The following is a 23,159-nucleotide window of genomic DNA, read 5'->3' as shown; positions in this document are numbered from 1 at the left end:
ATTATCCTTATTTTTCATGGGGAAAGTCTTGCACAATGTGACCCTTCAATGACTCTTAGTAGTCACAAATTGAGTCAAGACAAGATAACCTGGGGAGGGGTTCTTTTAACTGACTTCTGGTTTAATTATATGGCTGTATGTGTGTGTGTGTTTTAAGAATTTAAGAATAGTGAGAATACTTAAATTTGTGATGAAAATCAAAAATGGTGACACTCTTGAACCTCCTCTGAAACACAGACTTCATGAGGAGGTTAATATCTAAGAAATATGAAAAGAAACAGAACAAAATACTGCAATATATTGTAGTATCAGGACAGCAAACAGATTTCATTTTCTAACTGTTATGAAAGATTCAGCTTTTGTAAAAAGGCAATAACATACAAAGGAACACTGAGGTTAATATAAACCTGAAAAATAAACTGTACTACTTCATAATCATGCAAATGTGTCTTTTGAGACAATCATTGCCATTTACAGACAATATAGCACATGCAAAGTCTCTTTTATTGTGCAGTAAATACACATAAGAAAAAGTTAAGGGAGCGCATACATTTTTAAACATATTAATTTCATTTTCTTTCAAACTGTCTTTATGATTTTTAAACAATTTAGAATATATTAAGTCTGAACTGATTCAAACAAAAGTGATACATAATCTGCAATTATTCAGTACTTAACATCAGTTTTAACATTCTGCTGCACTTATTTAGAAGAAACATTTTTAATTGCACCATTTATTATACATCAGAAAGGTTCCTTTCATGAACCTAAGTGAGAAAAACTCTTGTGCTTATTTGGCAGACATATTGTATGTGGTGCATATAAGAACAGCTATGCTGCATATCAATCAATAGAAATAAAATACTTTATGTAATTTTATTGAAGGATGTGATTGTCTTGCACCATCCAAATGACAAATTATCTTACATCATCACAAGTCTGAATGCACAGAAGTCCACATAACAGGATGCTGTCAACAAACCATATGTAGAATGCTGTTCTGCTACCATGTTAAGTTCTATATGGTTCAAATGTACAATATGTACTTAATGAACATTCTGTTTCTCTATATATGTAGATTTAAGGTGGTGCATCAGGAGATGGAACTATCAATTCTTGAATTCTATAATGAAATTTCATGCAATTAAAATTACTAGATTTCTTTAGAGGATTTGGGAGATTATTTCCAAATCCAAACAAAAACTATTGCAGATAAGTTCAATGATTCACTGTCACTGGAAAGGGCTTCACATAAAGACTGATGGTAGGGTATGAACTGTACACAGAATATTCTACACACCGTCATTAGAAAAGTAGATATCAACAAAAGAAAAAGAAAATGCATGAGCAAACCAAAAGGAATGCAAATCAACAATACAGTGAGCATGCTTGAGTAGCTTAACACCATCCAGAAACTGCAGTTAGGGTAAAATAAAAAAATATCAAGTAAAACAAAACAAATAAAACCCCAGAAATGTAGATACACAGAAGATGCACCAAGGAAAAGTAAGAACAAGTCTTTGCGGTATAACAAAAATCAGACGCATGCAAAGAAATGAGGGTTTGTGTTGTGATAGTAAGATACCAGTCTGAGGCCTAATTTACCTTCACTGTCTGACATGGCATGCTGGAAGTCATCCATGATGAAGGCTATATCTCGATCATAGCCTCGAGTCCGTGACTCCTCCCTCATATGTTGCTGGACCTCAGGTAATGAATGGCTCGATCCAAACTGGTCCCTGGTATCTGCAGATATTGGTGGCAAGGGTCCAGCTGCTGCTCTTGCCATTCCCATTGGCTGGCCAACGGGACTTAGTGGGCTCTCTTCCTCTGAGTTCTGTGCTACTATTGGGATCCTTCCCCTGCTTTGGCTAATAGGTAGACTGGTGGGTTTAGTTCTTCCAGAAGGTGCTGCATGGCTAAACGAAACATCTAGGGGTTCAGCTTCTTGGGCTTTCAGTCTTAAAGAAGAACTGGAAGAATCCCTTTTCAATGACAAATCAAGCCCATAAACTGAGGAGGGTCTAGATGAGGGCCTAGATCTACTACCACTGCTATAAGACTTGTCTGCTTCATCTTGTAATGTGGATCTCATTGCTGGACCTAGTGCGGTCCCAAGGCCTGCTCCAATGGATGAAGTCAGTGGTGGCCCCATGTACTTCTGTTGGTCAGTGATGTTTTTTCTAAGGCCAAAAGTGATATCATCCTGAAGAAGCCTTGCCCTAGTAGTAATTCCCCCAAGTGATGAAGTGCTTGATGAAGTCATGTAGGTTGAATAGTCAGGCTCAAGGTCTCTGCTTTCTTGGATGGGTGAAAACTTTGTTAGTTTGGGGTCTATCAAAGTTTTCTTGTGTTTTGACTGCTTTTGGTAGAGGAGGGCTGCTGGAAGCTGCTTAGCAGCCTGTTTCTCAAGGGTAAGCCTACCTATGCTGTATTTCTCAGATTTGGGAAAATGCCTGTAGCTGCCCTCTGCATGGTAATACTGTGACAGGCCAGCCAAGTGATCAAGACTTTCTGCACCTCTACGGAACTCTTGCTTTATCTGATGTTTCAGAAGTTTGAGCTCATAAGGGTCCTCCATTGGGTCTTCATCAGCTTTAACATAGGAATGTAACCTAGAAGAAGTCTGCAGTGGTGCTAGGAAGTCTGATACTTCTTGTGCTCTCCTGGCCTCAGCTGTGCGAAGTAGTCTATCTGTTTTGGTAAGATCTTTCTCATGGAGGCTAAAACTGGAACCCAGTGTTCCTGTTCCTTTAGTAAGTTCTCCTATGTCATCAATCAGCACATAATTTCGGGGTGTATGGTGGTGGTCTATATCTGCATAGAATGAATCTGCAGATATGCTTGATATAGGGCTGCTTGCCATGCTGTTTCTCTCGTCTAGTCCTAACCTTAAGTCCAAGGTAGTGTATTTACTACCTAGTTGGGAAACTGCATAACTATTGTCAGTTGAAACTGGTGCTATCATGAGAGGCTGATTGCGAATCACATCATAGTTTGTTGTTATCTTAGGCTCCAAATATAATGGAGTTTGTCTTGGCTTTGGCTGTATCACCATCATCTGTGATGGGAGCTGATATGACGGCTGTTGAGTTGGTGGAGGTTGAGCCTGTGGAGTAAAGGACATAGTAGCTCCAGTTTGGAAAGCTGTTTGGGTCTGATAGGGTGAAACCTGCTGGTGATACAAAGGCTGCTGTTGTTGGTAATGTGATTGCTGTGTGAACTGAGTTGGTGCTTGTGTAGGCAGGGCAGGAGATGAGTATTGATATTGAGCATATGGGCTTGTAGCAGGGGCAAACTGTGTTTCTGGCTGGGTTTGTGGTGGAATAAACTGATTAAATTCTGTTTGGGGTGCAGTACGTGGTCTTTCCAAGCCGTGTTGAGTTTCTATTCTTGTTGACCTGGTATTATTAACTTCACTGTCTGACATATAATCACGTTCTTCTGCTACTCCTTGGAGATAGGCACGCTCTCTCTTTTCTCTTTCTTTTAATAAGGCCTCTTTCCTCCTATTAATGCCCATTTCCAAGTATCTCAATTTGGCATCTATTTCTTTCTCCTCCTCATCTAGCTCTGCTTGCTTTTTCCTAAGCTTGGCTGATTCCCGTTCAACCAGATCCAATTCCCTGTCTATATCCTGAAGAATTTTGGCTCTGGCCATAGTGGTGGTCCTGCAAATCCTTCTGCGTGAAACAGATCCCACAGAAGTATATGGTGACTGAGTTCCTGCTGTTGCTTCCTCTGGAGGTGGGTTGGGCAGAGTCCTCTTCACCTTCTTCTGAGTGCCAGATGGAGTAATGCTTGAAGAACCTTTTGTCTGCAATAGAAGAAACAATACTGAATCACTATTCTGGAGGCTTGATTGCCAATAGATCACAAGGAGTTTTAAATTTGTTTCATTGTATGGATTTGTATCTTAACCATATACTTTCTGTAACTGAGATGGAAGCTTGTGGTATCTGTGAATAAGCAGCAGCAAACAGCATCAAAAAAAAAATAAATGCTAGTAATCTGCTAAAGGTCAGGAAGATGACAAATCTATTGCAAAACAAAGTAGATGCTCACCAGGGCTTTGTTTTACCTGAGACTGAAAAATCTACTTTACATTCTTAAAAATGAATTAAGATGGTATTTTATTTATTTATTTTAATCTCCATATAATTTTACTTAAACAGACACAGTGTGTGTATACATGTGAGGGTAGTAATATATAGACCTGTGTACCCTCCTTCTATATAACATTTAATTGAAAGAATATATATGTATAATTATAAATAATTAATAAATAATAAATAAATAATTATAAATGCACATGTATACATATTTTTATATATATATATATATATATAAGTGTAATCATATGATACAATAGAAGCCTCTTAGCCATACAACGAGACACCGAGTACATACTGGGCAGTTATGGCTTTTACTAGAATCCAGACATCAAAGCAGGATTTTCTTGTGCCAATATACTTGATACAAGAGGTAGTCCCCTCAGTCCACCTTGCCATCTTTGTCTTGCCTCTGTTGCTACACTTCAAAACTTAAAGAAGTTAAGCAATATCGAAATACAGGAATCTACTCAAACCAGATGTCCAGACTTCTCCACAGTTAATGGTAGGAGGCTGATTCACTCTGCCCTAAGAGAAGCATGTACCTTAGGCTGAATTTTTTTGGAGATGCCTACTCTCTTCAACTAGGAAAGCAGGCAACACAATGGGTTAGATGCAATCTACATTGCATTCAAAATTACTAGTGCTTTTGAAAGATTTATTTTAGTTTTGAGGTAAATTTAGGTTCCCACTCAATGTTGATACACTAAGAAGTGGAACTTTAATAATTTTGAAATTGTACCCTAACTCTCCAATACCTTGCTATGGATTGGTCTATACAGGTACACAAGAATAACCACATCAGTCAGTACAGAATGCAGACTTGTTGATAGAAAAATATGGAAACACTTTAGCACAGTTTAACAAGGGAAATAAAAAGAATATTAACTAACTTGTCTCTTCTGCCTCTGTAGGCAAGCACAGCACTTTAGCAAGCATTGACTATTATTAATTAAAAATGAAATTTCTTCTGAAATAAATGCTACTTCAGATAAGAAGTCAACAAGATTAATTTTATTTAGCAATAAAAAACACTGTTTTCCTAGTTTATTCTAATATGTTGTCAAGAAATTGTAAAAGTTTTTAGAACGAGTTGACAAACAGCTTTTGTTGCTCCCCTGCTAACTAATCTTAGCAAATCACAATAATCAATATTTGTCATGGATCTTTAAAGAAATATCCACTACCTTTTCAAGTGCCATGTCAGCTCTTTTCATCTATTTCATCTCAATTCCATCAACTTCTGCATTTTTCAGATTTCAATAAATGTAACTTAATTTTGTTTTCAACTTCGTGTGGCCACTTCCCAAACCCATGTTTTGCCAACAAATCTAAGAAACTAATTTTCTCTAGCTCAGTGTGTAGTTATAATCAAAGACAAATTAATCAATTACAGTAGGTCTAGTTGGCTACTAATTTATATTACAAATTCAGTCCAATGCCACTGTTATTTCCCCCTCCCAAATTTATACAGCAATCACAGATGGTGAAGCAGTCACAGATGGTCACCAGTATTGGGGAACAGCTATTAACAACACATCCATTAAAAGGTCTCTAATACTTTATGGAATTACTATTTTCAGATGCTAGCTATGTTGCTGATGAATAATTTCCATGTCAGCTAATAATGTATTTTATTAAAAAAACACTATCTTATTTTAATATCTGTCTACATATAAATATCTTTGTCAACATATCAGACTGATAGACACTATAGGAAGACATACCACTTGCTTTTGAAAAAGCATTTATAACTTCTAGTTCTCAGCTGATGAGGGGGCAGAAGACCAGTCTTAATTATTTTTAGTTTCTATTTACACTGGAAATAGAAAAAATACAATTTTAGTACCGTGATAAAATGTGGGTCATTATTATTGGATATTCTCATCATCAGTTACATTAGCATGCTACCTGTGAACTGTATTAGTAGTTAAGGGAAATTTAACTTTAGTATTTTGGTAGATAAATAAAGACTAGTATTTAAATTTAGTTTTTGTGTTTCCTTTGAATTTGTTAACAGTCAAGGAAAATAGACAAGCTAGGGCTGATTTTCACCAAATTCTAATGTCTTTATAAAAACAAACAAACAAACAGAACTGGACGTAGAAAGAAATAATTGTGCTGTCAGCACTCTCCCTGTATTACATTTGTAATATATGCTCTTTTTAAGCTTATTGAAAGGAAACAGAGAAGAAACCTTCATGAAACTACTGCAGAGACGAAACAAAATATCATCAAATACAGACAGATATTTTTTGGGCTTACAGTTACTGGTTAAAGGTTATGTTGGATGTCAGACAGGTGACCTTAAGTGAGCACTTTGACTAAAGAAATCATGGTGTTTTCTACCACATTTTGTCACATTTTCCATCTTTCTCATTCTAAGCTATTTGCTTCTAGTCATCTACTATCATCTTCACTTTTTTTTTTTTTTTTTTTTTATGTGTTATGGTCATGTGTTATTTTTATGGTCATTTAGCAAATGACCACTCTACCTGCTGGCTGTAAATATCAAGAACTAGAAACAATTTATTCTGCTTCTTGTTTCACCATGACAACCTTGTAAAAGTATTACCTTATTGCTGAACCTTATATAGAGAAAGAATTTCAAGCTACTTTGGGACTTCACTTCAGGATAGATATAATGGTAATCGTATCTCATTCTGAGACAAAGCTGAACTTCCTAAAATAACCCCAAAGGTTGTGTTTGAGATAAACGAATAGATATGTTATCCCCAACACTATAAATTAAACAACTAAGGAAAAAACAGCCTTCTCCCCTCCCACCAATGTGTAAGGTTAACAAGGTTTTTATAAAACAGATAGGAGATGGAAAGATGCATGCCTATTTCTCAAAATGCAGTAAATAAAATTACAGGGAATACATCATTTGTATCTAAGAAAGTTATCAAGCAACAGAAAAAGACAAATCATTCATCCATTCTGAAAAGAGGTGACTTTAGGTGGGGATTGATGTAGGATATGTAGGATACCAAGGGTAACCAGCAAGTACCCTTGGGGTGGAAGGAGAAGCCTGTGCTGTAACTGTCTGAGCAAAACTCTCACATCTGAGAATTTTCATGTATCAAAAAAATCCCCAAAGGTAACCCTATCAAAAATCCATAACACTCAGTAAAAATTGCAATGAAGCAGTTACACTTGTATAAGGTTGGTAAAGGTTATTCTTTGTTATGGTATGTGCTATTCATCTTCAGCAATATATCAGTAAAAATGGCTAGAAATTTTGGTAATTTATTGTTTTAAACACTCAATTTACTTCAAAGGATCTGTTAAAATCAGTTATCATTCATTAAGGACTTTTTAATAATTTATTAGTATCTTTAAAATTGCTTGTAATGAAACCTCATTCCAAAAGATGCATTAAGATAGGATACTATTGATACACTACTTTTTTTCAGTACGGAATCCTCGACTGCATCTTTTTTTTGTAGGATACAGATGGTGATATTGGACAATGTTTTGTAGCAAATATTTTCTTCTTAAAGATTTTGTGGACCCTTTTGGTCCTACATATATTATATGGTAACCACTGGCTAGAGGGAAACAACTTCACTGACCTTTGGTAATGGAGCAAGAATATTGAGAACCTTCTCTCCACTGCCTGACATAAGGTACATTTTATTGCATGAAGAGCCACGTAGTGTGGGTACCCACCTCTGAAGCCAAGAGGCAAAGGGAAGCAGAGGAATTGTGCCATAAGGAAAATGTATTTAAAAATGTAAATACACTTTTTTATTACATAAAAGTTTCATGATCAGTATTGACAGTGGATATACAGGCTCTGAAAAAATTCTAACCATCAGTTATAACCTATCAGCCTGCACTATTTTGCCTCATGTGCCATTGCTGGCAGTGGAGTTGGAGAGGTGTTTGATGAGCTGATCTTGGCCTTGTGCATGACAGGGAAATACCCTGCTTCATAAGTAAAATGACAAAGCTTTTCTTTAATGTAACTCTTGTCTTTTTCTTTTCTGCAAGTATTTTGCTCTGGGGACTGAGCAGTGAAGCAGAAAACTAGTTTTTAAATCACTACACAGCAGAGATGCCAGTCAGTCTGATTTTCTCTCCTTTTTTTTTTTTTTCTCCACTCCTCTTCACTCCTTTGGAGACTCTGTAGAGATATATTTCTCTGCTGTTAAAACCAGTATAAAATTTTCAGAATAGTCTATGCCAAAACAATAGACATTTCTCAGAGCTTTTTTCCTTTCATTTGTGTCAGAGCCACTCATTCTTCAAATGAGCACTTCTGTATTTTTCATCCTCTTGCTCCTTTCATTTTCTCTGTGAAATTGTTCGAAATTGCCATTTTCACTTCAAATGCAAGGGGAAAAGCACAGTGCACTTCCTAACAGCTGACGTGACATGAGATATCAACTTCTTTCCTAGTTAAACACATAAAAAGCCATATGCTTCTTTTGATCTTGGGGGAAAAAGGAGAAATTCAATGAAAATTTAATATGTGAACTACAGACAGATGTGGCCCGTACACATTGATTTTCAAAGTGATCTAAACCTCTGTTTCATCTACTTTATGTGAGTACGCATATTAGTTATTCTCAGTCATTTACAGGGAAGATGACTGTTTTCCACAGATTAGTCTATTTGTGGTTCATTTGGAACAGGACTGAACATTTTTCCTACAAGGGCAATGGGGCAATTCCATCCTCAATTACACTGGCAAAAAATGAGGAATAGCAATTTAAATCAACACGGATACATCTTTCAAAAAAATCAGTTTGTGAGAAGAATGAAATCCAATGTTTTGAAACCTTGAATATAGATGTAACTAGAACAATACTAGAACAATATGTGTGCATTCAACTGATTTTAGACAGCAACATACACACTATTCACAAGGTTATGTTTTCATTGTCTCAGCTTATCTGCAAATGATAACTACAGTGTCTGCTTTTCTGCTCACTGAAGACACAGCAGTCTCTTTGCCCCTTGGAAGGTGGACAATACTATACAGACATTCAATAGTCTATAGTATTTTTATCCTATAGCTTAAGTTTTTCTTGTAATTTCCTACAAAAGGGAAACATTTCTGACTGAGTCAGTATGAGCATCTTCAAAACTCACCTGAAAGTAATTTTTTATTCTTAATTTCCCTTTTCCTCTGCTATTCATATTTTTAATTATATTATTCATTTTTGCAAAGTAGTCTGGAATACAAGCTGATGTGAGAGATTTGCTGTCTAATTACATTTAATTCCACATACGCTAAATGTATCAGTTACTTTACATCAGGGAAAAAGTTCCTGTAAGATTGATTCAGAGAATGGACATCTGTCAAGCTAACAGAGTCAAATGCTCAGAGTTGAGCAATGCTTATGCATCCAAATTACTGTACCAAATGGGATAAATAATTTTTCCCACTACTCAGTCTCTAAGAAAGGAAAAAAAGGAAAAAATAGGGGAAGATGAAGGGGAAGGGAGAAAGGAAGAAGAGAAAGAAGGAGGAGATCCTGTCCTCAAAATTGAAAAGACCATGGGAAGAATTTCTGCTCTGAATGACAAAGATTCCACACGTTGCTATAAAATGCTTGAAAATATTGCATAGCTGCTTTGTAGGAGATATTACTGATGCCTAATAAATGCTTATCCTTATGTGGTTTGTACCGAGATATGTTGAATATCCTTAAGTATTTTGTATATATGTATGTATATATGTATGTACATATCAGCATATTAAAACTACCAAGGGACTTAACAAAAACAAACTACTCTTCTCCCACTGCTCCAATACTGTGTTTTTACTATCACAGTTAGTACTCTAAATGCTATGGTATAATACCCAATTCAGAACTGAAGCCTGAATTTGATAAATGATTCCAAGTAAATACTTTTGACTGTGAATTAAAGTCTTTCCCCTTTTGTAAATTTGTGATTTTTCAGAAGACAGTCTGACAGGATCCAAAAGAATGGATTTATCTGGATGATATCCTTCTCATTACTCATGAAAGTATCTGAAGAGGAGGTTTCTGAAAAACACTCTGCTTCAATGACCCAAAAGATTACAAAATACATGACAAAAGAGAGGATAAGGTAAAGGGAACTCTCTGCACGGCATAACAGCAAGTCAGAGAAGAAAAAGATTCACCATCTCGAGAAACATTAGTGGCAAAACTAGAATTTTGCTATGAGGTAGGTGTTTAATAAGATCAAGAAGGCTGTACACTTAGGGTGGTTATGTACTATATATACACACACAGGTAATAACATAGTATGCTAGACCATAACACAATTTCTTAATCAATCATTACTTCTTTATTTTCTCATATTGTTTCACTGACAGGCATTTTGTGTAAGGAGGACAGAACTGTAGATATTCAGAACTTCCTAGTCTAACCTGTGAAAAGTTACCAGGTCTGTGAAGCAGATGGATATTTGATGCCTGTGCTTGATTAAGATACTAATTTTGTCTGCACATGATGTGCTGTGTCTCCAGTACATACTGTTTTTAGATTAACTAATGACACAGAACCATACCTCAGTAACACGTTCAGTAACACGTAATACAGAGGCTATGTGATTCTGTCACTGGTAGTTCAAGACTTTTATATTAAAGGATATTGTACCAGAGGATTAATTGCTTATTTCAGGATTAGTTAGTTGATCATGATGTTTGTGGCTGTAGAAAATGGCACTACTTATCCTCTTCATCTTGGAATGATGAAGTCCTTGCAATAAATCTTTTTGTACACTATTCAACATCCTTAACATAGGCTCGTTCACTCATAGTAATTAATAATACACTGTTTCTCACCATGTAACCATCACATCATTATATGTCATTCCGTTCAGTCAGAATCATGAATTTTGTCTGAAGCTCAGATCTCATCTATGGAAAATTTTTCTGGATTATGAAGAGTCTTTTCCCAGTCAATGATAACATACTTTTAATTTTCTTCCCATGCAATCTGAGAATTCTGGCCAGAAAATACTGGTGAGAAAAATTCAGAACAGTTTATACTTATCAGTAGGATATGCATATGCTGAATTAACACCATCTGTTTTCAACTGATATGAGACTACGTAGCAAACTTTCAGCTGTAATTCAGAAAAAGCATCCCCTCTCCAAAAGAAATGAAGTATTAATCTTGTCTTATAGGCAAACAAACAAACAAAAAAAGGTGTGAGGAAATCTTGGCCTTTTCTGCCTATTCTCTGCTACGGACTTCCTCCAACAACTGTTGGTTCACAAGACTCCACATGCTGCTCCACAGCCTTGTTTATTTGCAAGAGCAAAGGATTCATCTGCCCAAATGCAGACATAATGTGCAGAGCTAATCTGAGCTACTGAATTGAAAGCAAGCACAATTTTTCTTCAGCTCACTCAAAAATCACACCTGTTTCTCTTACTGTAGAAACAGGCTCACATAACATGGATGTCACCTGTGAGTGTCTCAAGACAGAAGAGGTCAGTCCCACTCCTAGCAGCTGCTGCAGTTTGAATTCCTGCATTTGGCTTTTCATGCAGGAGCTGTTTTGCAGCAGAGTTTTAATCATTTTCACCACACAGGAATCTTACCACCTCTGTGATTCTTCAGAAATGACACCTCTCTTCAGCAGTCAGAGGTTCCAGGCTCAGTTCATTTTGATTTTTCATGCAGTGTTTATTCTCTTCTGCACTCCTGATGGTGTGTTTCCCTGGTCTAAGATGAAAGGTGGCAGAGTGAGCAGAGCCCTGATTAATCACTTTCTCTAAAAAGTGGCTCACACTGGGCAATAATGTGCATGTAAATCCTGCTGTAAAGCACAGATCAAACACACCAAGTGCCTGACTACATAATGCAGGTCTTTCTATATGCATCACAGCTGCTCCTATGTTTCCAGCTCAGCCCTGACTTCATCCACACTGTTGTGTACCTGCAGAACAACTTGCATCAAATCTCCTTCCTCCTTTTTCCAAAAGTGCCTTAACATTTACCATTGATTGCAACATATTCTACCATAGAAAAACACACTTCTGACTCTGCTTTTGTACCATGGATAGCTCTATAACGCTTTTCAGATTCTTAAGAATCAACAGTTCTTCATGGTGGTGGCACAGCTGTCAAAATACCCAGAATTATGCACTATTAATTAGACAACTATACAGTTGAACAGCCAGCTCTGTACAACTGGTACAGAAATAAGTCTATGTTATATCAAAACCTAAAGATTCTTTAAAATAAGACGAAGACCTTATTCTGAAACACGTGTTCACATTGCCTAACTCTAAACAATTGATTAGATAGGAAGCCTAAGAAGACTAATGGTGATTATCTTTCTATACCTGTGTTAGATGGCATGATATGACCCTAAGTTCAACCATAGCCTCATTGTGAAACTGCAGAGATCTCTCTATAGAGGACATGCAAAACAAGGAGAAAAAGGGCTTTTAAACTCTGAGCTAGATTTCATATGAATATTTACATGTAACAGTTTAAAACAGAATTAGGCAAGGCAGAATAGAAACAAAAGGAGGTTTATGAAACTCGCCTTGCCCGCTGATGCCTTGCTTCCAGGCTTCATTCCATTCCAACAACTCAACGGCTTTCTGATCTGCACCAAGTTCTGCATAATCCCCTCTGCCTCAGCTGGACAAGTTGAATTCTCCAACAGCTCAGGTTGTGAACCCATTCCTGTCAATTCTCTGTAGTTTCGCAGTATCTCCCTGAACATTTCCCCCCCGCCCCGTCTCTCCAACCCTCTTTCTCTGAAACAGGAGAACTCCCCCTGAAATATGCTCTGATGCTCCCAGGGTAGGAGCAATCTCTCTCTCTCCAGAAGCTTCCAGCCAACCCAATCCTCTTCCTTTTTAAAGGAATGTAACTGAACCTGACAACAAACACAGAATAGATCATCTGTCACAGATGGCTAAACTTATGAAGTGTGAAAACCACTCACAGTATGTCCAGATTTTCCATTACTTTTTTTTTTCTACAAAGTGTACTAGCCAGACCACACAAAAAAACATACCCGTATTCTTGTTTTCATATGAGAATGGCATTTCCAGTTTTATATAAATCCATTACCAAGTTATACAAGTTAAACAAAACCAAATTAACTCCTCCTCCACCCCACCAAAAACCTCCCAAAAGCCAGCCTTTCACAGGTAGCATTAATACTGGAATAAATTTATACAGAAACTTGCTAAATTACTACAAAACAGAACATCTTTTCATGGAATAACAGTTTCCACTGTGTTATCTGTTTACATTTATACTATTATTTTTTCCAAACTAAAACAAACAAACAAATCTAACAGGTATGTAGCACTTTTTTTTTTTTTTTTTTAAGTTTACTTTTTTTTTTTTTCCCCCATATATATCTTCTATATGTTGTCTGAAGTCTGTTTATACTAAACCAAATTCAACCCATGGAGGTGGGAAATAGATGTCAAATATTTCATAATAATAATAATAATAATATTTAAAACCAGACTGGACATCAGCATCAAGTCTTCACTGAAGAAGTCACTCAGGTCACTTACCTCACTCTTGATCAGCACAATTGTAAATAAAACTGGGAGAAAGTCCTGATTTTAAGAATTAAAAAAAAAAAAAAAAGATAACCTTTATGAATTTATTTATTTATTATGTAGAAATGAGTGTAATTTTTACAGTTGATTGTTTTGGGACTTGTTAACTATGGTTTATATGACTAACACTGAAATTTAGATTCATTTTCAGAAGAGCAAGTGTTTCATTTCTGGCTAAATTCAATCAGATGACAGCCTTGTAATAAATGTGATATTTAATCACACTGTGTAGGGTTAGGGAGGAAGAAAGCAGTTTAATGAATTTTCTTTCTACTGTTTTAATATCAGTTGTACTATTTTAGAATCATGACCTCGCTCTTTCCATTCCTGCTGTAACAAGCAGGATGAGAAGATAGAAATTTGACAAGTTTACTTTTAAACAGTAATGTAGTTGATTCTTGGGTTGGAAATGGCCTTAAGGATCATCTAACTCCAACCCTCCTGCCATAGGCAGGGATGCCACCCACTAGATCACGTTGGCCAAGATGCCCCATCCAGCCTGGCCTTGAACACCTCCAGGGATGGGGCATCTACAACTTCTCTGGGCTACCTGTTCCAATGCCTCACTACCCTTACAATGAAGTCTTTCCTCCTAATGTCTAGTCTAAATCTATCCTCTTTTAGTTTAAGACAGTTGCCCCCTTGTCCTATCATTATCTAGCTGCGCAAAGAGTTCTTCTCAATTTTTTAATAAGATCTCTTTAAGTACTGAAAGGCTGCAATGATGTCTCCCCAAAGCCTTCTCTTTTCCAAACTGAACATGCCCTGCTCTCTCTGCCTTTCTTCATAGGAGAGGTGCTCCAGCCCTCTGATAGTCTTTGTAGTCTTCCTCTGGACTTGCTGCAACAGGTCCATGCCTTTTTTGTGCTAGGGGCCCCAGGGCATTTCAGTATCAAGGTAAACAAGACAAGAGCAATTATTATTTAATATTTAGATGTTAAACAGAAAACAAAATAAATGGATGAGCATGACAATGTTTCTTCTAAACCTTCTTTGCAGAACATTACCACTGCAAAGTTTATTAAGGATAAACTTTAGCTAGGTTTATTAAATTCAGATTGGGATATAGACTATTACCCACAAGGCAAAAACCATCCAGGAAAGAGGCCTTGGTTTTTGCAAAGGAGAAAGTCAATAGATGGAAAGATAAGAAATACAGATGTTAAGCAGCTGATTTCTGAAAGTCACCACCCAGTAACAGGTAATAATGTTTAATAGAATGTTTAATAGTATACTGTACTGTATACTGTAATTTCAGGATGCCTACCTGAAATACTAAATAGCTAGGTGTTACTCAGTGATTAATGTAGAAGAAAAACTAGTGTTGGTAATCAACTCACCTATATAAAAACTGTGAGTATAGTTTCTGTTTAAGTTTTTCTCACTGTAAAATAAATCTGTTTTTGTGTAAGCCTTAAGACTATTAGCATTCAAGAGCACCTAGATCTAAATGACAAACTTCATAACATTGTTTTTATTTTGCACTTTGCAAAGTATGAATACATTTGGTATCAATCTAAGGCAACCATCAAAATGACACCACTTAACTGAAATATTTTGATCCTGCATCATAGTTAATGCTTTAAGGGGCTCAGACTTATTTATTTATTTCCCGCTGAACTAAGAATGGCAAAGGGTTATTGTTCAGTGTCAATCAAGCACTGATTTTAGAACCCTGTACATATCAGGATAGAGATCATCAAGTCATCTCCCATGATACAGATTTCCTTTCTGGATTATCGAGGCAGGAACCTAACAGTTTTTACAGTATTTTCAGATTATTTATGTTCATGGAACCATGGTAAGCATGTAAACAAAAAAGAATAATCTTTCTATAAGCTCTACAGAATATGTAATGCTTACAGAACCAGCTGTTTCAATATTTCAGCAGGAAACATTAAATCCTTTATTTCTCAGATACATTTATGGAATCTGAATGCACAGTAATCATTATAGTACCTCAATGTACATATAGCAGACAGGAGCCAGGCTGGCTGAATAGTGATGATGATTATCTTGACTGTTGAATTGTCAATGCTATTTACCTTACTATGCATTATCTAGGAGCTCTGTGTAATTCTTTATTGTCTTGTTTGAACATCAGTTTGCAGATAAACACTAAGTACTGTTAGGATGATGATTTTTTTCTTCATCTGCCCTGGAAACAATACATAACTTTATATCTGACCATAGCCAACATTTTTAAACTGCATTGTTTTCCACCACAATATCGATCCCTTCTTATAGCATTTTACAAATTACATATTCATGAAATATAACATCTACAATGCTGTAATACAGTAATGATTTCAGAGATGTAGGACATCAAAGAATTAGAAAATGGAATAAGTATACAATATATTTTAGCGTAAAGTAGCATAAAAATAATAATGTTTTTAAATTGTAGAACAATTGAAACTCAGGACCAAGTCATGAAAAATACACTGGCACAAGGGTTTCCTCCGAAAGCAAACCTTGAGCTCTGTGTAAGAATTTAAAAGAATATTTTGAAGAGGACAGAAAAGGTAATGCCATTACTTTCTTACATGCTCATATATCTGGGCCAGAGCATAAGAAAAGCCTGTTCCATTCAAGAGAAATTTCCTCAACACCTATGCTCATGGAGCAAAACCACAGCAGAATCTTTCTATACAGTAGTTCTCAAAGAATGCTGGAAAAATGCTACACCATTTCATATACATGGGTCTTATACATGGGTTGCATGAGGAATGCAACCTGTCTTGTAAAAATATTGTGTTTATATACAGAACTTATGGATTTTCTTTCTGGAAATTCTCTTTCTTACCCCAGGGATCTAGGTGATTTGTAACCCACCTAGTTATTTGAAAGACAGCTTGCTCTATACTTTGAAGACATACAGTGTGAGAAAGTCTGCTGTAAAGAGCTTTAAAAACAGAAGGCAAACTAAGTGTATGTCTATAGTAGCAGAATACCACACACTCTCTTAACCTGGATCACAAGTTATCACACCACACTTCTGGTGTGCAAGCTGAAGTTGTAGATATATTTCTGCTAGGAAGTTCTGCTGATCGTAATTTTGCTGAAACAATTACACAGCTTCAGGATAGAGCTGGTTCTACCTTAGCCTTAATGTTTGCTTATCACACACAAGTGCTGTCACTTAAAGTTTACTTATGGCTGTTAGATCCTTCCAACCTGTACCTGTGATAGTATCTGTGATTTTTAGCTGGTCCATTATAATGAACAATAACTTTAAAAATAACAAGAAAGATACTTTATCAACAGTGACAACAGCAAATTCAGTTGCTCAAAATAAAGAAAGTAAAAACCCATGAAAGGAAGATGCAAAAGAAAATCCATATGCATAATACATTCTTCTGGTAGGGTTTATGCATGCAAAAACATGATCCCTTCATCTGCTTCCAAGGTTAAATATGCAACACTTTTCAACATAGACATAGGTCACAGAGCTTAAAGCTCTCCCATGGACATTTTCATTGCCCCTGTTACTACAAGACTTAAAAGAAGAGAATGTGGACAATATAATAACTGTGGCTTCTGAATTCCATAAAACATTTAGAAATCAGTTCTGACTACTTTTTTATTGCTTGCTTCCTTTACTTGCTTTACTGCTCTTCTTCCTGTCATCAATACCTGTCATGCGTCCAGCTGTAAACACCTGTTCCCTTCTTTGATTGTTCATTTTTAATTCAGATTATGTGGGTTTTTCACACTTCTTGTAGACATGAGGAAGGAACAGAATGAACAGTGATGAAACAACTCATCAAGAACAAGGCTAGTCATCCCCTTCTTCAGGTCTAACAATAAGGAAAGAAAGGTTCATGAAGAAATGCACCTTTGTAGAATGGGAGTCCAAGAGGTCCTCAGACAACATGGACTGAGAGAGTAAAAATGACAAACTCTCTGAGTACAGTCAGTATGTGGAATAAAAAGTAGTATCCCTATAATAGATAAGAGCAATAAAAGTGAAGAGAGGAAATGGAGACTGAGGTGAGGTTCTAACTGGGACCGTATTACTAAACCTAAAGATGGAAACTAGTGTATCATCTTGACAAAAACAGGAGCTACAATGATAAATACAATAACTTATGTCTTTATAACAGTGTTCTTACAATAACTAAAACTTTATACCTGATTAGATCATTGCAAGTTGAAGCAATAATAAATATACTAGTAATCAGTAATACTAACTGATAACAAGGTTCATTATAAAGTGGTCTATTAGATCCTACCTCCAGGCTGTGTGTAAATGTTTTGTTGTTGTTTTTGTTGTTGTTTGTTTGCTTGTTAAAAAAAAAAAAAAAGAAAAAGAAAAAGAATGAGAAGACATACAAGCTCTCTAATGTTCAGAAAAATGCTAAAAAAAAAAAGGTAAAAATTGCGATAACAGCAACAAAACCATAACAATATCCTCATTTAGGAGAAAGATTTTTGGATTGCAAAGTATACTGAGTAGTCTTATAGGAGAATATACAATAAAATAGTCTCTTAATAATGATTCAGGTTTTGTCTTGGATCAAGACTTTCAGGGAGTGTAACATTGCCAGACTATTGGTTAGGCCTAACCCTAAGGAAAATATTATGGAGAGAGTGGGAAATGAATTTATTCAGTAAGACAATATTTCATAGAGTCAGAGTATGGTTTGCATTGGAAGGGACCTTAAAGATCTAATTCCGTCCCCCCTGCCATGGGCAAGGACATCTCCCACTAGATCAGGTTGCCCCATCCAACCTGGCCTTGAACTCTTCCAGGGTTGGGGCATCCACAACTTATCTGGGCAACGTCACTACCATCAAAGTAAAGTATTTCTTCCTAATATCTAATATAAATCTACCCTTTCTGAGTTTAAAGCCATTACCCCTTGTCTTATAACTACAGTCCCTGACAAAGAGTTCTTCTCCAGATTTTCTGTAGCCCCCTTTGGGTACTAGAAGGTTGCTATCAGGTCTGCCTGGAGTCTTCTCTTCTCCAGGCTGAGAACCCCCAACTCCTTCAGCCTGTCTTCATAGAAGAGGTGTTCCAGCAACTAACTAGAAGAATTATTTTATTATTAATACTTATTTTTTGAAATTGTTCCAGCAATTAGAAGAAAAGTGAATAATTAAGAAAAATAGATTATTGATATTAGAAAAAATATCTTTTAGTAAGATCTGTTATGTTGTGAAATAGTCTAGCTGTGAAGAAACTACTTTTAACTCAAAATAGGAGAAAAAAAAAGTAAATACGGCTAAAAATAATGAATGACTTGCAATAATAATTAAAATAATAATGACTTGCAATTTTTTACTGTTTAAAGATCAACTAATAAAGCATAGTTTCCCAATAGAGTATTTTTTATTCTTAGGATTCTTAATATTTCTTATGGATACTCCATATTTATTAAGTCCTTTTTCTTTCTTTATTAGATAATTACCATGTTTCTGTCATATGCCACTTTGTGGCCCTCACCATCCTCTGAGTGAATAATTTCCTCCTGAATCTAAAAAGACACTTACTAACATATCAATTAATTCTCCCGAATACACTTATACTAGATTTTGTCTCTACAATGATGTCAGATATTTACTTGTTAATTTCTCAGAATTTTACATCACTTATAAATTAGAGGTGAATAAACAAATGTTAGCTTTTATTACAAAAGGATGGTCTCTCAAAATTGCAGTTTATCCAAAAAAAAAAAAAAAAAAAAAAAAAAAAAAAAAAAAAAGGAAAACAGACAATATTTTAGTGGAGAAAAAAAAATCCATCTGTTTCCCAAATTACTCCAGTCTAATTACTGGGTTTGACAGGTTAATGGGGGGCATAGGATAGTGTTTCCTGAACTGTGCATTTCTTTATAAAGCAGCATAGAAATGCTTGAGGGAAAATAATTTACTTCTGATGTGAACCAGCCCAACAGCTTGATGAGTGTTATATGACAAGAGTCTAAGGGAACTGCTGTCTTCAACTCTCAAATATGGAACATAGAACCACATCCTTCTAAGAGATGTATATTGGAGGGCAAATATCACAAGTCACTTAAGGTAAATTAAGAATTCTTCACCATGAGAGCAATGAAGTCATAGAACAGGATGCCCAGAGAGGCTGCGAAATCTCCATCCTCAGAGATTTTCAAGCTTAACTGGACAAGCCCTCTAGCTACCCATAACCTTGAAATTAGCCCAGCTTTGAGGTGTAGATCTCCGTAGATTCTTCCCAGTCTAATGACTGGGTGATCCTTTTTTCAGTCACTGTGATGTCTGAGGAGCTTAGCTAGTTAATGTTTTCAAAACATAATATGGACACCAACATTCTGATGGATTTATTGCCAAGATGCTGTGGAAGGTGTAAAACAGTAGGGACTGCAGTATTTACTTTTATTAAATAAAAGCTTGAATGTAGGCACGGGCATTCTATAACTGAGTGTGGTTGAGATGAAAAATACTGTTAGTCATGTCTGCAAAATACCCTCCAAAAAAAAAACACTTAGCTTTTTATATATATATACATATGTATAAAGTAGAGGTATTACTACACACATACATACATATATATATATATATACACACATATATATGAAGTAAAATATGTTACTTTTGTAACTTTGTCACAACTTTTTGTTTTCATCAGTGAGCTCTTGGAACAAATGATGAAGAAATGGAAAAAAGAGGTAACTGCCTGAGTTACGATTCTCTCAGACAGACAATGTTTAAACAGGCTGTAAGAACATAAGGACTCTGAGCAGCCTACACTACTGCTGTCAAAAAAATGACTTTTACTGCCTAAAGAAATATCTGGAAACATTACTATAAAATTCTTTATTGTACTATATCACTGATGAAATGAGCAAAGGACAAAGATGAAATGAGCAAAGGCAGTGATTCCTCTCCACTATTTCTATAAGGCCTATGTCTATAATTTCTATATTTCTGCTATGAATTCTAGCTAAAAGGACCATCAATATGATGTAAGTGATTAACACAGACAGTCAAAGTTGTGAAAAATTTGCCTTTAGTTCCAACTTTAACTCAGACAAGAAGTATCATTTTATTTCTGTTACCTGTTATATATATATGCATATTCTGTTATATATATATGTATATGGGTATACATATATATGTATATATATACATATAAAAAAACACTATGCAAAAGGATATAGAAAATGTGTTCCACAAGCTTATGGAGCAAATACAATTTATGAGCTACCTTGAGGCTTACATCATTATGTTAAATGAATGCTATACAAGACTTGAAAATAAACAACACGGCTCAAATTCATCTGCTCTATATGAGGCTTAAACTTTATGTGGGTAACTTTTGTTCTAATTCCCCCTGCCCATCCCCCTGTCCATCACCTTTCCTGACTATCTTTGGTAATTGCTGAGTATCTAAATTTCTTATCTCACAAAGATTGAGGATGTCCCCAGAATTTAATCCTCCTTCAGGTCTTCCTCCATAGTAGTTATTTATTTTCAAACCCTGCCTTTACTTTTAGTTAATGGATAGCCCATTTTATGATCCTGCACCAGGGAAAAGGCTTGCCAGGCAGTGTAAGAGCACCAGCACACTCAATGCCCGAGTCAGATTCAACATTAGTGAATGAATAAGTTGCCAAGTGAGTAAGGTGATATAATAAAAGCTGTACTTCTGTAGGAACGACTTAGACTGGATGAGAGAATGTGTCAAAGAGGGACCGTCTGGGAAACAGAATTAGGGTTTAGCAAGGAGATTAGATAGAAGATATGGACAGATGGGGAATATGAACAGAAATTGAACCAAGACCCAAATTCCGTCTGTACAGAATGCAAGAAGTTCTGATGGAAGAGAGCCAAGAGGCTGGCTTCCTCTGTAGTCTCATATAGAATGAGAGAACGAATATGAAGAAATTTCAGGCTCTGCATTATTTCACAGACATGTCTAAGCCATATCCTGTGACAATGTTTCAGACTTATTCCTCTATTTGGAGTTTCTAAATGGCTGAATTAGACATCACAGCACTGAGCATACTAGCTACTGTTAATTCCTGTCTTGGAGCCTCATTCTAAATGCAGGCACTGTAACTACTTACCATGACTTTACAGATCCCACTGTCTGAGCTGAACAATTGCAGCAGGTAAAATCGCTTTTCATGAGACCATGGAATTCAGCTGACCGAAGGCAGTTTCAGTGATTTAGAAGAATCCCTTTGTAGCTGAACTGTAGTAGAACAGTTCTGCTGTAGTAGAACTGTTGTTCCCTTGGAATATTTCTGTCTGCAGATTATAACAGTCTGTTATAGTGACCAAGTCAGGTGTAACTTTACACCATCAATATCTAACATGAAACATGATCTTTCATATCCTTCCTATAAGAAGATGCTAGACGTCTCTAGGCTTCTGAAGAGAAATGTAAAGAGGAAAGCAAAATGGGGATAAATGACATTTCATCTAAAAGGAACGAGACAGGTATCATTTAAGTTATCTAATTATAAACCTATTTTCTTCATCCCAGCTTCCTACCTTACAAAGAACTGTATCACTGAAGTCACTGAGCCCCACTAGGCCTTAGTGGATAGTTTATTCAAGCACTCTGTGACAAATGCTGTATCAATACAAATTGACAGTAATAATGCAGATATCAATGTGTAGTAAGAGTCATGAATACTATCAAAAGGTGTATTTAATCTTAGAATTCATTTTTTAAAGCTAATGCTATTACTCTCTGCTCAAAATTCTTGGCTTGAAAGTGAAATAAGTCATGTAGGTTATCCTTCTATGATACTCCCAATATTCAGGTAACAGTCTCATTCTAATATCTTGATCCTAAAGTATATGTTACTGCAGTTATGGCTTTCTTCTTATCTACTATATATCCAACATGAAAAATTGATATAATCCTTTTCCTGCCTTCATTGGACACAAACAGTGGTTAGAAGCTGTCCCATTTATAGTTATGTTTAACACAGTGAAAGACTATTATCTTGTACAGCTTTGGTATTCTTCTTTCTAGACAAAAACAGCCAGATCCTTCAGCCTTTTATCCAAGGTCTTGTTTTCTAAATCTTGTATCCTTTCTTTTTCTCTCAATTCCGATTTTTTTTCCCCACTCTTTCTAATTCATAAATGGTGCTGACCTAAACAACATCTAGTATCATAGCTGAAGTCTCACTAACCACTGACTAGAAACTGAAAAAGGTACAAAAATTACTACACATCTTATATGTTGGAAAGTTGACAACGCTTCCCAAGAACACTGCTACTTTTTGTGCAAGCACTTCATAGTTTTAAGTCATGTCTGAAGTCTTACTACTACACCTGAACATTTTATTTTTTTTTTACTTGTAGTGTCTGTACCATTGCTGAATTTGATTTTGAATCATTGCTCCAAATTGCAATTCTGCTTTCCGAAGTGATTTGGATTCCTGTACTGAATTGATCTGCAGACGGTATATGAGTATTTTTTCCATACTATAAATTATGATTAAATTATTAAAGAGTCAAGTCTATGAGAAACGTTTTTTGCCCCACTTAAA

The 23,159-nt window shown here is 35.9% G+C and overlaps 1 protein-coding gene across 5 annotated transcripts in view; it reads right to left on the bottom strand.

Moving 5' to 3' along the window:
* PCLO (piccolo presynaptic cytomatrix protein) overlaps window positions 1–23,159 on the bottom strand; it is a 365,900-nt gene that overhangs the window by 148,197 nt on the left and 194,544 nt on the right. For all 5 annotated transcript variants that reach the window (XM_032208140.1, XM_032208141.1, XM_032208145.1 and 2 more), the window contains exon 7: window positions 1,606–3,817. In XM_032208140.1, the coding sequence (XP_032064031.1) occupies window positions 1,606–3,817 (2,212 nt within the window). The remainder of the gene's footprint in view (window positions 1–1,605; window positions 3,818–23,159) is intronic.

The sequence above is a fragment of the Aythya fuligula genome, chromosome 1 (genome assembly GCF_009819795.1).
Source record: "Aythya fuligula isolate bAytFul2 chromosome 1, bAytFul2.pri, whole genome shotgun sequence".
Taxonomy (NCBI): Eukaryota; Metazoa; Chordata; class Aves; order Anseriformes; family Anatidae; genus Aythya; species Aythya fuligula.
This window is presented reverse-complemented; position numbering and strand designations above follow the sequence as displayed.